The 12,995-nt window shown below is 45.5% G+C and overlaps 1 protein-coding gene across 4 annotated transcripts in view; it reads left to right on the forward strand.

Moving 5' to 3' along the window:
* Positions 1–12,995, forward strand: part of LOC135899725 (synaptotagmin-1-like) — a 270,674-nt gene that overhangs the window by 199,045 nt on the left and 58,634 nt on the right. For all 4 annotated transcript variants that reach the window (XM_065429048.2, XM_065429070.2, XM_065429056.2 and 1 more), the window contains one exon: positions 1,603–1,797. In XM_065429048.2, the coding sequence (XP_065285120.1) occupies positions 1,653–1,797 (145 nt within the window). In that variant the 5' untranslated portion in view covers positions 1,603–1,652. The remainder of the gene's footprint in view (positions 1–1,602; positions 1,798–12,995) is intronic.

The raw sequence follows: 12,995 nt of genomic DNA on the forward strand, positions 1-12,995 counted from the left end.
TACACTACCGTAAATGTTATGACTTCTGCTGTTATTTTTTCTTGCTTTATGCTCAATGATTGCTCGTAATTTTTCTTTCTTGTTAGTCGACTATAGTCACGGGAATTATTTGACAAATTGATGCGAAGTGCTTTGCAAGCCAGCGGATTCCTTTGTCCTGCATGATCTTAATAAAGTTTTAAACCTTGGTGAATGGCTTCCTAGGTTAGGGGTTGCTAGTAAAGCTTAATTGAAGCGGATTTCTTGGAAGACGCACCTGTATTTAGCGTCGAAGTTTCCAGCAGCGGCATTCTATCCGAAGATCGATGACAGTGTTCTCGCTTCAACGGCGTCATACTTTTACTATTGTGCTGAGAATTTATCGAAATAAACGCATAATTAACGTAAGCCTTTACCACCTTATTCATCCGCGTGAGCCCGCCACATGATTGATTAGAGCTGAACAATGGACTTTGTATTTGCGCGTCGGCAGCTTTGGGCCTTGCCACAGAATGTTGCTTATAATTTGCCTGAACTCTGCCTCGCGAAGCTATACAATCGATTTGTCTTTGCTATGTTGCCATGGAAATTTAGAGCCGCTGTTGTCGGCTTTCCAGCTCACGTGACCACAGGAGTGAGAAGCACAGCGTCTCTTACCATTAGTTAAGCAGGCAGTAAATATGTAAGCAACAAATTGTTTTCATCTTTTTAACTCTAAACTAGAAGGCTTAGCGCTTTGAAAAAATGAGTCAGGAGATTGAGGTGCGCAGCGCTGGCGTTTATTTAAGGTGAGCGCAAATACACTCTTCTTAAGTGCACTCTTGTTCCACTACTGGTTGCGGGAATACTTCATTCATGCCTGTTTTGAGAGAGGATGCCCTAAACCCTGCGAAAACAGGAGATCGGACTGGAAGGAAAGTCGCTCGCAGCTGTACTGTTGTTTCTTCCGGTGTTTCCGTTTCTTTCATCGTTGGACTTGTTTTATGACTTTACCACGCAAACAGTGCTCGTGCCGTTGCTGACATGCAAATCACCCGGTACGCAGTCTGCATGGTGGGCCTATTGCCGGCGGTGTCTCCTCCAGCGTGGCTGGTGACGCGCGCTCCTGACCCGTTGTCCTTTTGCCTGACCTGACCTGCCTGACCTTTGTTGGCCTTTTGCCTTTTGTCCTCAATGTATCTGCCAATGTCAGTCTTTCTCGCGCATATTCAGGGCACACCACGTGCACATGTTCTATAGTCTCTACAGCGCCACACACTGAACAGTCCGGGGAGTCTGTCCGAGGACTGGACAGACTGGACGACTGGACCACTGTCGGAGGACCTCTTGCTAGGCGCGTGGCCACAGAGTTGGCAGACGACAGAGACAATGCGTGCACTTTCACATTTCCTCGGTGACACGGGCCTGGACTCACGCCTGTGATACCAGTTGTGTAATGTGTCATTAACCTCGTTCCTCCCATTATCATCCCTCATTGTGACCCCTTTTCTTCCCCTCTTCCCCCTCCCTTACGTAGAGTAGCAGGCCAGATGCTCCATTATCCGGCCGACCTCTCTACATTTTCCAATCATTAAAATACTTCTTCTTGCCTTTTGTCCTGACCCGTTGTCTTTGCTGCTGCAGGTTGATCTGCGCCGTTGCACGCGCTTGCGGGCAGAACTGAAGCGGGAAGGATGCTCGAGCTCACCGACGAGGATCGACTGATCCTGGTGGCGTCGTGCGCGGGCCTTGTCACCGCCACCATCCTGGTCACGGTGTGCGTGGTGACGCCCCACTGCTGGCTCTACCGGTGCATCTGGGGACGAGAGGAAGAGAAAGGTGAGCGCAGCGGACACGGACTACTACCACTCGAACTCCCGTTTCGCACTATTGGTCTAAATTCATCAGTGCCTGTGAGGCTATCTTTTGGAGCCTCCATTGTTGGGTTCAGTCGCAGAAATGTTTGCTTCGCAATCCAAGGTTACCTCGTCGAAACCAATCGACTTCCACGTTAGACTGATCGTTCTCCCTCCCCCCCATAGCTTTCTTTTAGTTCTTATCTAGTATTATTATTATTTTTATACCCGGTTTTATTCTGATTGTATTTTTTTCTCCAAACACAGAACGTTTACTTTTAAACTCCAACGCTCAAATTGTTAACTCCCTTGTTATTATTAATATTTTTATGCACCTAATTTAACCACCCGATTCATGGCCAATCCCCCACTGTGGGTATGTGCAACGGCCACTCAGGACAACAACAACAACATCAACAACACGGGCGTCACCGTGCTCGGACGAGCATGGTGACGTCATTGGCAAATTCATAGCACTTCAGTACCCACTTCGCGAGGGCTATACGTCGTTTAACGCACGTTTCTCGATGCACGCTGGATCTGCATAATCATTAATTTCACCTGCCCGGCCTTTTGTTTACGACTGCTTACTAAACGTGTTTGTCGTGGTACGAACTCAACAGGCTCCTTACCATAGTTGCCCTTGAGCCTGGTAGGGACTATAATACTACAAGCATGCTTTGAAGGCCACTTGCAGCATAGTGAAACTTGCCGTAAGAGCGGTCTATTATGGCGTCGTTACGCCCCACATGCGGTGAAGTACAAGGGGTGTAGCCTTTAAAATTGCCTCAGAATGCCCATGCTAGAAAAAAATTAGGCCAGATCTCCAATTTTTTTTTATTAACAATGCATGATCAGTTAACAAAGCATATAAGTTCTTAGCCTTCACGAAGAGGGCCTGCAATGCACTTTCTTTACACTGGATGATTCGGCAGCAGGCGCCTATTATGAGACAAAGTTGTGAAGAGAATGGAATATCCCCGAATGTTGTAGGAGTGTTCTTATTTTTATTTTATTATACCCTGCATTTTGTGTGAGACACAAGAAGTATGCCTTTGTTAAAAATCTCGGCCTGGGTTATGACGTCGTCTCCAGACGTTGTGTGTGTGTGTGCAGACGTGCATATGTTCATTTAGTTAATTTATTTTTTGTGCTGCGGGAGATGCAAGTTTCAGTTTACCTCAGCTTTCTACTAGATGGTGCTTAGCGTCCCCTATTACTTAACTGGCGTACATGTTCCATAAAATTGTATCTATTTTATCGGACTCACTCGTCCTGTACTTCTTAGCCGCTTCTGCGTACTTTAAGAACGCAGTTGACGGAATACGTATTGTGCACGAGTGTAATAGCTTCCCTTAGAAGTGTTCTGTCGCGGTTTCAGGGGTCATAGCAATGAGTTCACTTAACGTGAGGCAACATAAGCAGCTTTTTCGCTGCATTAGGTCTAATCGAAGTGAAGGGAACATGGCACCTGAAGTGGGGGTTGCAAAAAAGTGCTCCGTAGGTAACGACTGAATGTTTACGTTAGTGCTTGAGGTATTACCAGCGCGAGTGCTGGTTTATCTAGCCGACGCAATTTATTTTTTTGCGCTGGACTGGACATTGTCCCACTTGACTTCTTAAAACGCTTCCGCTTTTTTCCCATATATTGATGTACGATTACTGTGCTTTGGATCTATGCATATACGGGACGTATATTTAATGCCACGTACTTTTGTTGCCATAGCTTTGCAAATATGCTAAACGTGTTATTTTTACGTTTACCTAAACTGACAACCTTTTTCTGAAGTTCACCTAAACCCTGTAAGCTTCATAAGTTAATGGATTTGCGTTACCTTCTGCCCGGTTCGCCTGTTGTATTCTAGGGACTGCTGTCCCTTACATCAGTATGACAACATCTCGCCATCTTTTCTGATAGCGCTTCGTTAATCTCTTCAATACAGTCTTGGTTCTTCATGAGCGTTTGCTAGGGAGTTAAAAAATGGAGCTATCGGCAGTTGGGGTAACGCGTAGCACAATAACCGGCGGTCTGTTACCATGGCACAATGGCGAGCGTGTCACAACTTTAATATGAGCCGCAGTTGCGCCAAGTTGTGTCGTGGGTAAAATGACGAAGTAGCCGCGTGCTCAGGTTGCGGCAGCTGCTCAACGATGTCGAGGTGAAACTGGAAGCAGTCTTTCTTTTCTTGCGCAAGAGTAGCTTTGCGACGAGTAAAAATGGTTCAACCAGAGCCTCTCTTGTTGCGAAGCCAGAGGGGGAAAGGAACAACTTCCACAATGCAGCCTAGAAATTGAGCACAGGCAACTAAGCGTGACCGAGTGTGCCCGGCACCCAGTTACGAAACAGCAATACAAAGGAAAACTGAAACTATTAGATTGTGCCGTAGAGAGGAGTAGCCACGCTTTTTGTTGTTATCTCATGTGCTGTGTCGTAACCACGTACCGACTCTTTTTGTGCCGGTGGCATAATGGAGACAGAAAAAAAGCTTGTGGACTTTGTGTAGATGGCAGCCTCGCTACACTGCCGGCAGTGAAAAGAACTGGGATCAACTTTTGCACTAGCAGTGACGTCAGAGCTCCGACCACTAGGGTTGATTTCGCGCCTAAAGTGGAGCAAGCGCCTTGGCACCTGCTTCATTAGGAAAAGAAAAGAAGACAAAAAAAGGACTGCAGGGCCGAAAGAGCTCAGCGTAGGTGACAGGCGTGGGACGTGTGCCAGGGCTTCAATTAACGCCACGGCGATTGCTGGTGTCTAGGCAGCTGGTAATTGACCAGTTGCGTTCATAAGATTAATCGTCCAGTCCACGGTGACCGTTGCATTAGGGCCAATGCTGTCGCTGGGTCCATTAGGAGGATGTGTTCAACGTTGGTGCCGCCTTCACCTTATTGGTATGCTGGTGGAAGTACCCGTGGTTTGTTAATAAGCCATTAATTATGGGCCTTCCTTAAGTGCCTCTCTAATGAAAAAAAAAGAAAACCTGTATTACATTTTAAACACAGGTCACGTGTTGAAATTAGTGGGCTGTTTTTGTCTTAGCACATCACATTGGCGTTCTCGTAAGCTTTGTTTTCTATTTTATGTAGAATATCTTGCACGACCTTTTTATAAAACAACGAGTAAAGGTGGATCACAAGAAGGTACACAAATACATTTTAAGAGGTTAACTTTCCATATACCTAAGAGTAAGCCAGAACTGAACCTATCAAATCACATTGGAAGCAAGCGTGCACAATATGAGGCATCGTGTACGCATATCGATGACGGGCATACAGAATAATTATGAAGGACGTGGGAACACAACTCATTGCACAGTAACGTGTTTGTAGGACGAGGAAAAGAAACATTTTGTAAAACATAAATCAGTAAACTGCCAATAGCGACGCGGAATATGAACCCGTATTTTGTGGTGAAATCGGATATTCACATGCAAGAAGAAAAGTAAAATAGCCGCGACGTTACTGCCCTCGCGATATATATCGGTGTAGTATCGAGTGCCAGTGCAACAACACCAAAAACATATCCGGTTACTTGCACCGTTGCCCAGAAGGAATACGAGTAGCGCTGTCCAGGGTGCAACAAAATTACACGGACGGGGTGCCAACACGAGAAGAAATGTAAGGAATATGGGCTCGCATTCGCACACATACAAAAAATTCTTACGCTAGGAATTTTTCCTAAATCCCACCCGATACTAGTGCTCCACCTGCGTGCGATTGATGAATCCAGCTGGCCAACGTGAAAGAACACGTACGAAGGAAAAGCTTGGTGAATTTGGCCCCTGGTTTACTTCAATAGATACTTCCTTGTTTCGTCGGCGTGTGCGATATTGTCCCATTTGTTGATGTGTAGACTAGTCTAGCTCACTTGATCTTATCAGCATCTTTCATACTGAATAAGCTTTCATTCTTTAATCAAGGTATGGTAAGGTGTTATTAAGTGCATCATTACCTCACATCCATTGAGCCTGTTCTTCCACCCACGCATAACCTTCGTGGACGGTCCACTACCGCCATGCATTTCTCTAGGCGTGCTCCGACTAAATTTGGAGTTGAGGATGCTTAGGATTTGACGTGATTTAGGCAGCCAGGCTAATTTCTTTGTTTCGGGCAAATCGACAACTAAGTAACAAAATTCTAGGCGGAAGTTGTACATAGTGGAATTTTTTTTTTCAGTTAGCAGTCCCGTCTAGTGATTTCTACACGTCGTTTGGGGCAATGCACGACAACTGAAAAACAATTCTAGAAAGTAAGAGTACCACAATGTGCCTTGCTCATGGTAAAACAGCACACGCATTATTTGCGAGTTTCCAGATTGTGACAGGCGGCGCCAGCCTTGCCTTGATGAAAAACAAAGAAAAAAACATCCGCATGGTGTACGCCTGGTTCGTCCGCGGAACAAGGCGCACAAGGACCTTGAAAATTAAAATAATTGTGGCAGGCAGAGCTTGCAAACGTTGTTATGAGAAGGATGCGCTCCGGAATACTACGGCTGACTCAAGCAGTAGCATGAAGAAACGCATGGTTTAGCCTAAAGAGCAAGTCATATGTGACTCGTTATATACAGAATTTTCGCCACATAGTAACGGAGATGACGTCATTGTAGCGAAAGGTTTTCCTTCTGTAGAATGGGAGTCTCGCCTTTCCTGACCGTTCGTTTGTGAAATCATGTTCTTTTCCAGCCTCATCAGTAGTATCTACCTCGAAAACTTCCGCCTAAAAAAAGTAAAAGCCGCGTACAAACTGAGGCAGTTTTAGACGGACACAGTACCGCCAGCTAGCATTAGGGTCATTCTACAAAACACCCTTTTCCCTTGAGGGACAAACACTGTTCGCACGATAGGCCATCAAGAACGTACACGCCGACCGGGTCACCAGTTCCCTGAGCATCTTTCTTGTGTACTTTAATTCGGCAGTCCTGCGTCGAAGAGCGTTGACAACAATACATGAAAATTGGACGCCCTAAATCAAGCTGCCAGAGCAAAGTTGCACGCAATCTTTCTTTTTTTTGTTATAGCTGTGTCTAATCTTTCTTTCCTTCTTTGTTTTTTTTTTGAAACGTTGTAAACACCCAATAGCTGCCAATATCACCTTTTATACCGCTGCGCTGCGGTAACCTCCCTCGTGCGACCAAGATGTCTGACGAAGAACGCATCATAGCCATTGTCATACTATTATAATCGCGATGAAGCTCACCTGGGTTGGTCTTTTCTTTCTGCACTAAGCGCAAAAGCTGCCCTGCGGTGCCGCGCACGTGGTAAGGAAAGGTCACCTTGAGGTCACCCGCCGTGGTTGCTTAGTGGCTGTGGTGCCGGGCTGCTAAGGTCGCCGGATCGAATCCCTGCCACGGCGGCCACATTTCGATGGGGGCGAAATGCGAAAATATCCGTGTACTTAGATTTAGGCGCTCGTCAAAGTACCCCAGAGAGCCAAATTTCCGGAGTCCCCCACTACGGCGTGCCTCATAATCAGATCGTGGTTCTGGCACGTAAAACCCCACAATTTAATTTTAACTAATTTAACATTGAGATCACAACGGTGATAGAAGGTTATGTGAAAGTGGGAATAAAACAAGGCTCTGCGACAGGTATACAGGCTGCAACTTTCCGCCTGAGCATTGAGGCCCTAGCCAAATGCCAGCCACCACGGTTTCAACGCCACAGCGTTAAGGGCCCCGTGTCGCAAACAATCCGACGTCCAGTGTCGGACGTCGTGTCGGCAAAACGATTTCGAGCTACGCATGCCCAATCACGGATGCCCTTCTTCTGGTGCAAGGTAGTTACAATGAACTAAACGAATGTCTTAGGGTAAAATACGTAGAAATATCGCACAGTACAACCTACACGCACCCTACAGCGACGACTGCGTCGCATAGTAATTTGAATATAAGACAAAACATAATTCTGTTACGCGAAAACAAAAAAAACACAAACCGCTTTTCCAGCGTTTCTACTAATTCGTGGAGCGGCCATGGCCTCCCAGGTTAGCGCGCGCATATCATAAAGGCCGTGAAGCGGCGCGCCCGGTTTGTTGCGGCACCTCCAGACGGCGCTCCCCTCCACCGCATCGCGGCCCAGTCAAGAGGCCGCGTTTGTACCTGAAACTTCGCCTTCGTGTATAGCGCTCGCCGCCAGCCTTACCCGGTAAACATGGTTACATAAGCTGCAGTTGCCGGGAAGCGTGAAAAGCAGCCAGGAATATTTGAACGCTATAGGCTTCCTCTCCTAAAGGCGAAGCTTAGGCGTCCTCTAATTTGTTAACGCTTTCTTTAATGCGCAACCTAACGGTCCCCGACAATAACGACAAAGCGAGCGTGCTACAAGTAGGAGAAGCTCACGTTCCACGCTTTGTGTTTCGCGCTTTGTTTCAGGTTTCAGTTATGCCATGTATATAGCTAATGTGAGCCAAGCTGTTTAAACATAAGTGGCCAGTAGACATGACGACAGGACCAACGGAGTTCTTTGAAAGATTGCCTTCTGCACACTGGCGAAATACTCTGCCATCATTGATTAGCTAACTGGTCAAAACTATTTGCCTAATTTTATAAACACTCGCAAGAGTGCGTTATCACGAATTTAAAATTGCGCATCGCCTTTGAAAACATCACATTCAGCAGTTTTTCCCAGAAGGGCACGTTCTCCCTAGTTATTTCTCCGCGTTTGAAAGTTTGCGGACGTAAGTTTGCGGACGTACGTCCGCAAATATACATATTTCGCATAGACATATCACATATCATATCATAAACATATCATCTGGCGTGCACTAAAGCAGCGCCCCCAAAAGGAGTTTCAAAGTATCAACGCTACTCAACGGTTGACTTGGTGACCGCGAAAAAGTGACAAGGCGATAACGTAGCTGTTGGCTGCTTCTGGCCATGGCTGCTGCTGTAGCAGCGCCAAGCGGTTGACGAAGAGCAAGATAAGACCAAAGCAATGCAAAATGAACAAAAGAGGTCATATCAGTTGCCTGTTATTAGCAGCGACCGACTGCTACGCCATCGTCGTGTCTATTTCTCCTTTTTTTTTTTTTGCAGTCGCCAAGTCAGTCGTTGAGTAGCGTTGACTCTTTGAAACCCCTTTCGAAAGTACTGCAGCGGTGCGCGCGGCACAGGCGTGCCCGGCTTCAATGCGCATTCTCCATTCGCGTTTTGCTCCACAACCTTAAACGCGGGAAATAAATGACGCCGGAAAAGGTAGTCAATCGGAAACTTTTGAATATGATGATGTTCTCGAATGTGATACCCAATTGGACGTTCGAACTTACACAAATATGCATGCATATGTAAAGTTAGACAGTTATTACCAATTAGCTAATCAGTGGTAGCAGAATGATTTGCCAGTGCGCAGAAGGTGATTTCTAACTGAACACCGTCGTTCCCACCATCGTTGCCACCATCGTATCTCGTAGTCATTCCTTTATAACCAACTTTGTCCGTGTTCTCTGGAAGACATTGGTATAGCAGCGAACGAAGTGAAGGAAATTAAGCAGCGTTAGCGATAGTCTACTGCATTTGCGTACGCTTCGCCTACCTGCTTTGTTCACTGCCATGTTTTGTGTTCTGAAGTAAAACTTCAACATAATCTAAGAGGAGGATTCATATCAGGAGCTCCTATCTAAATGCATGGGAATGGTGAAGTACTCTTGCTCGGTAGCCGCTAAATTAATTGTGGTGAGGTGTTGCATTTATAAATGAAATTTAAAAAATCTAGTGACTACATCTTTTTAAGAACTTTCACGAATACCGTTAAAGTTAAACAACAATCCCATAGGTGGCAAGTGCGTAGTTAATCATAAGACAAAATATCGCAATTTTGTAATCAAAACTTACTGAGAAACCACAAAAAAAATGATGTAATACAAACAATTATTCAATATACGACTTATTTTTTAGCAGTACTTCTGCAAGGACCTCATAAGCATTGGATACATTGCAGGGGAACTAGAAGTTTAGACGTCACGTTCTTCCGGCCCAGATGCTCTTGCAGACTCAGTTTACGAGAGTGAAATTTTGTTTTGCACCACAGTTACGGACTGGCTAGCATTGCGCTTAAGGTTTGTTTGGGCTTCCCAGTTATTGGCAATTCTTGAAAAAAAAAAAGAACGTCGTACTTTCAGTGGGTGATTCCTACATCTCCTCAATTCGCGACCTTTCAGTGATTCTCCCATATATATATTCTGTGCTCTATGTGACAAAGTGTGCTTGTTCCCAATGCACTGGCTCTCTACTACTGGCCCTTGCCTTTCTATTGCCTAATTAGTTTTCATGTTCTACACCCTACCTCAGCTCTCCGACGTAGGCCAGACATTGGCATGAAATTCTTCCTGTTAATAATTCCACCACACTTTTATCTCTCTCACCATGCAATAGGGTAAACTTCTTGCGTAATGCATTGAATCAATATGGCAGGAAGTATTTCGTCTCGAACAGGGAAGTGCTGAAAACGTTCCGAATGCAGTTTTGACTTCCGTACCGTCGTTCAGAAATTCTATACCACGTGGACAAAGTAACTTATATTGCTTTTTTTGTGGGTTCCGACGTCTGCGTAGTCTGAATATTCATGTTGTCATGTATTTACGTTGTCTACGTACAACGTAGTCCACTGACGAAATACAACACATGTTGCGCCCGTGTACCCCTTTACTTAGGTTTAGGTGCACGTTAAAGAACTCCAGGTGGTAAAAGTTAATCAAGAGTCCCCCACTACGCCGTGCCTCACAGTAAATCGTCGTTATCGCTTTCTTTAATGTACCATACCTGGATAAATAGAGGAAACGTTATACAGAAATCAAGCGATCCTGTTCGAGCATCTGTTTCCAAGAAAATTCTGGGACCATCTTTGTTGCAGCGAAATGTCTTGAAGCTAACAGTGGTGATGGAGATTAGTCATCGCAGTCGGGCGCCTCGTATGCTCGGTCACATGGCGAAAACTTTCGCGCTTAACGCGAGAAAGCCTGAACCATACGAGAAGATGAGAAATGCGTTTATCGAGATATGATATACGGCCCTTTTCCAACACCTAAACTGAACGAGCAATTACAAGCTTAAATATACTAAGATTCCGTGTTTTTTACACTAAAAGATTCGCGACAACAACCCTACGGTCTTCCGCCCTTCGAGCGGACAGTGCTGTGAAACGGAAACAAAACCGAGCTCAGTGGCACATGAAACACGTGACGCACCAGCGTCAAGTGGCGCTTCCCAGAGCTGTTAAGTCGGGAACGCGGCCAAAATAAAAGAACGTGACAGTCCGATCGCAATTGGTTGTCGCTAAATAGTAGTTTTTTTTTCACCACTTATGTCCACGTACGTGACTTTCATGCGCTTATCACCTAAGTTATTACAATTTTTTTCTATGCATGTATTTACTAACTCTATTGATTGATACCGCAATTACTTTCTCCTTATAGAAAAATATCCGCTCATTATTTTGTTGAATCACCAACTATAGGCTTCGCGTGCTCACGCAGCATTGCAAAAGGGGTTTTGTCTCCCTAATTTACGCCGCGAAATAGGCTTGCCTGCTGCAGTATCTAGCGCGTTTATTTATTCTGTTTGCTTCGTCATTCTGGCATTGCGTCGGTCACTGTCGTAACGCAATGTCCGCTACCTAAAGGAATTCTTGGGGAACGTTCCCTTACTGAAAGCTATTCTCACTCGTCCGTTACACTAGCTACATCTCTCCGTGAAACACCTTACTCTACCAGGCGCACTTGAATCCGTAATTAAGTGCGCAGACCAAATAACCTTTCTAAGAGTGAAAGACGGCCTCCGAGTGATACCACTGTCCGCAGTAAAGTTCGATGCCACATTCCTGCTCTTTCGGCCGGAGTAACGAATGCCTTGCTCCCAAGTGGTTTTCATGGGTAGCAAACCTGTCTACCCGCCAGTCGCCCTAGGGAACGTTTGTTTCTCGGCTGAGGGGCGTGCGGAACTGAAGCCACGCAATTGCTTCTCGCTGCATGAACAGCGGAATAGCGGATGAGAGAAAAGAATAAAAGTGCTTTTGGTTGTTCGCTAGACCTCCCGGGAAACACGGTATTGCATCATCGAGGTAATAAGATTTCTTCAAATGCTGAGCTGTTGGTGCTTAGACCCAGCAGATGGTGCACTTCGGGAAGCTTCGCAGTGAACTTCGTTTAGTGTCTACTGACACTGAACGTTTAATACCGCGCAGTGCTTGCAGAACTCTGTCTTCATGTCGATATTTAATGGGCTCAGTACAAGATCAAATAAAATTTTGCTTCGTATTGACTAATTTAGTCTATCGTGCCGAAGACGGAGCTCGTGCTTGCAAGCTCTTTGCGATAGAAAAAAAAAAGTTTTGGGGCAGGAGGGAGGGCGGTAGAATGGTTCTCCCACTGTTCACCATGAAATACCTAAACAAACAGCACTTTTTTTTTCAGCAATCAAATGAAATACGAAGGGTCTCCGAGACCCAATACGTGCCGTATTTCTTTAAAAAGGAAATCGCGACATGGTGATTATGAAGGGTGTCAGGCACTGAGAATTAGAATGTCTGATGTTATTCATGACATGCTTGCAATGAGTGTTCTGAGATATTGTGAATAATCAAGTGCAACATTCAGCATGTTACCACTCATCAACTTGTGGTTTACAATTCAACTTGTCCCATCATGCAACACAAGAGGTGACTCGTGTAGTTATTGCCAGTCAAGGCGCATGCAGACAGCGCCAAAGAAATCTCCTGGTGAATGAAGTTGCGTTGGATGGCCTTCTCAGCCCATTCTCAAGCCGGAAACGGCCGCTCCTCAACATTCCTCAAATATGCGAGAGAATTCGCAATATCTATCACAAAGACCGCCGTAATCGATTACAGGGATTTTTACAGGGATTGTAGGGAATTAACTGAGCAGTTCATTTTTCTACTGCTACCCAATCTTCCGAAACTTGGAGGGTGAACTTGCCGCAAGCTAAATGGTAACAAAACTTAAATTCTTGTCCTTGACCTGCCAAAACAACGATATAATTTTGATGCACGCCATAACAATGGGCTCCACATTAAGTTTGACCATCTGGGCTTCTTTACCGCGCACCTAATGCAGCGTACATGGGCGTTTTCTATTTGGCCTCCATCGAAATGCGGCTGCCTTGTCCAGTATTTGATCCCGCGCGCTCGGGCTTAGGAGCGCTAAGCCGAAGACACTATAGCGTTCCAAGGCGAG

Source organism: Dermacentor albipictus, chromosome 10 (genome assembly GCF_038994185.2).
Source record: "Dermacentor albipictus isolate Rhodes 1998 colony chromosome 10, USDA_Dalb.pri_finalv2, whole genome shotgun sequence".
NCBI classification, from domain to species: domain Eukaryota; kingdom Metazoa; phylum Arthropoda; class Arachnida; order Ixodida; family Ixodidae; genus Dermacentor; species Dermacentor albipictus.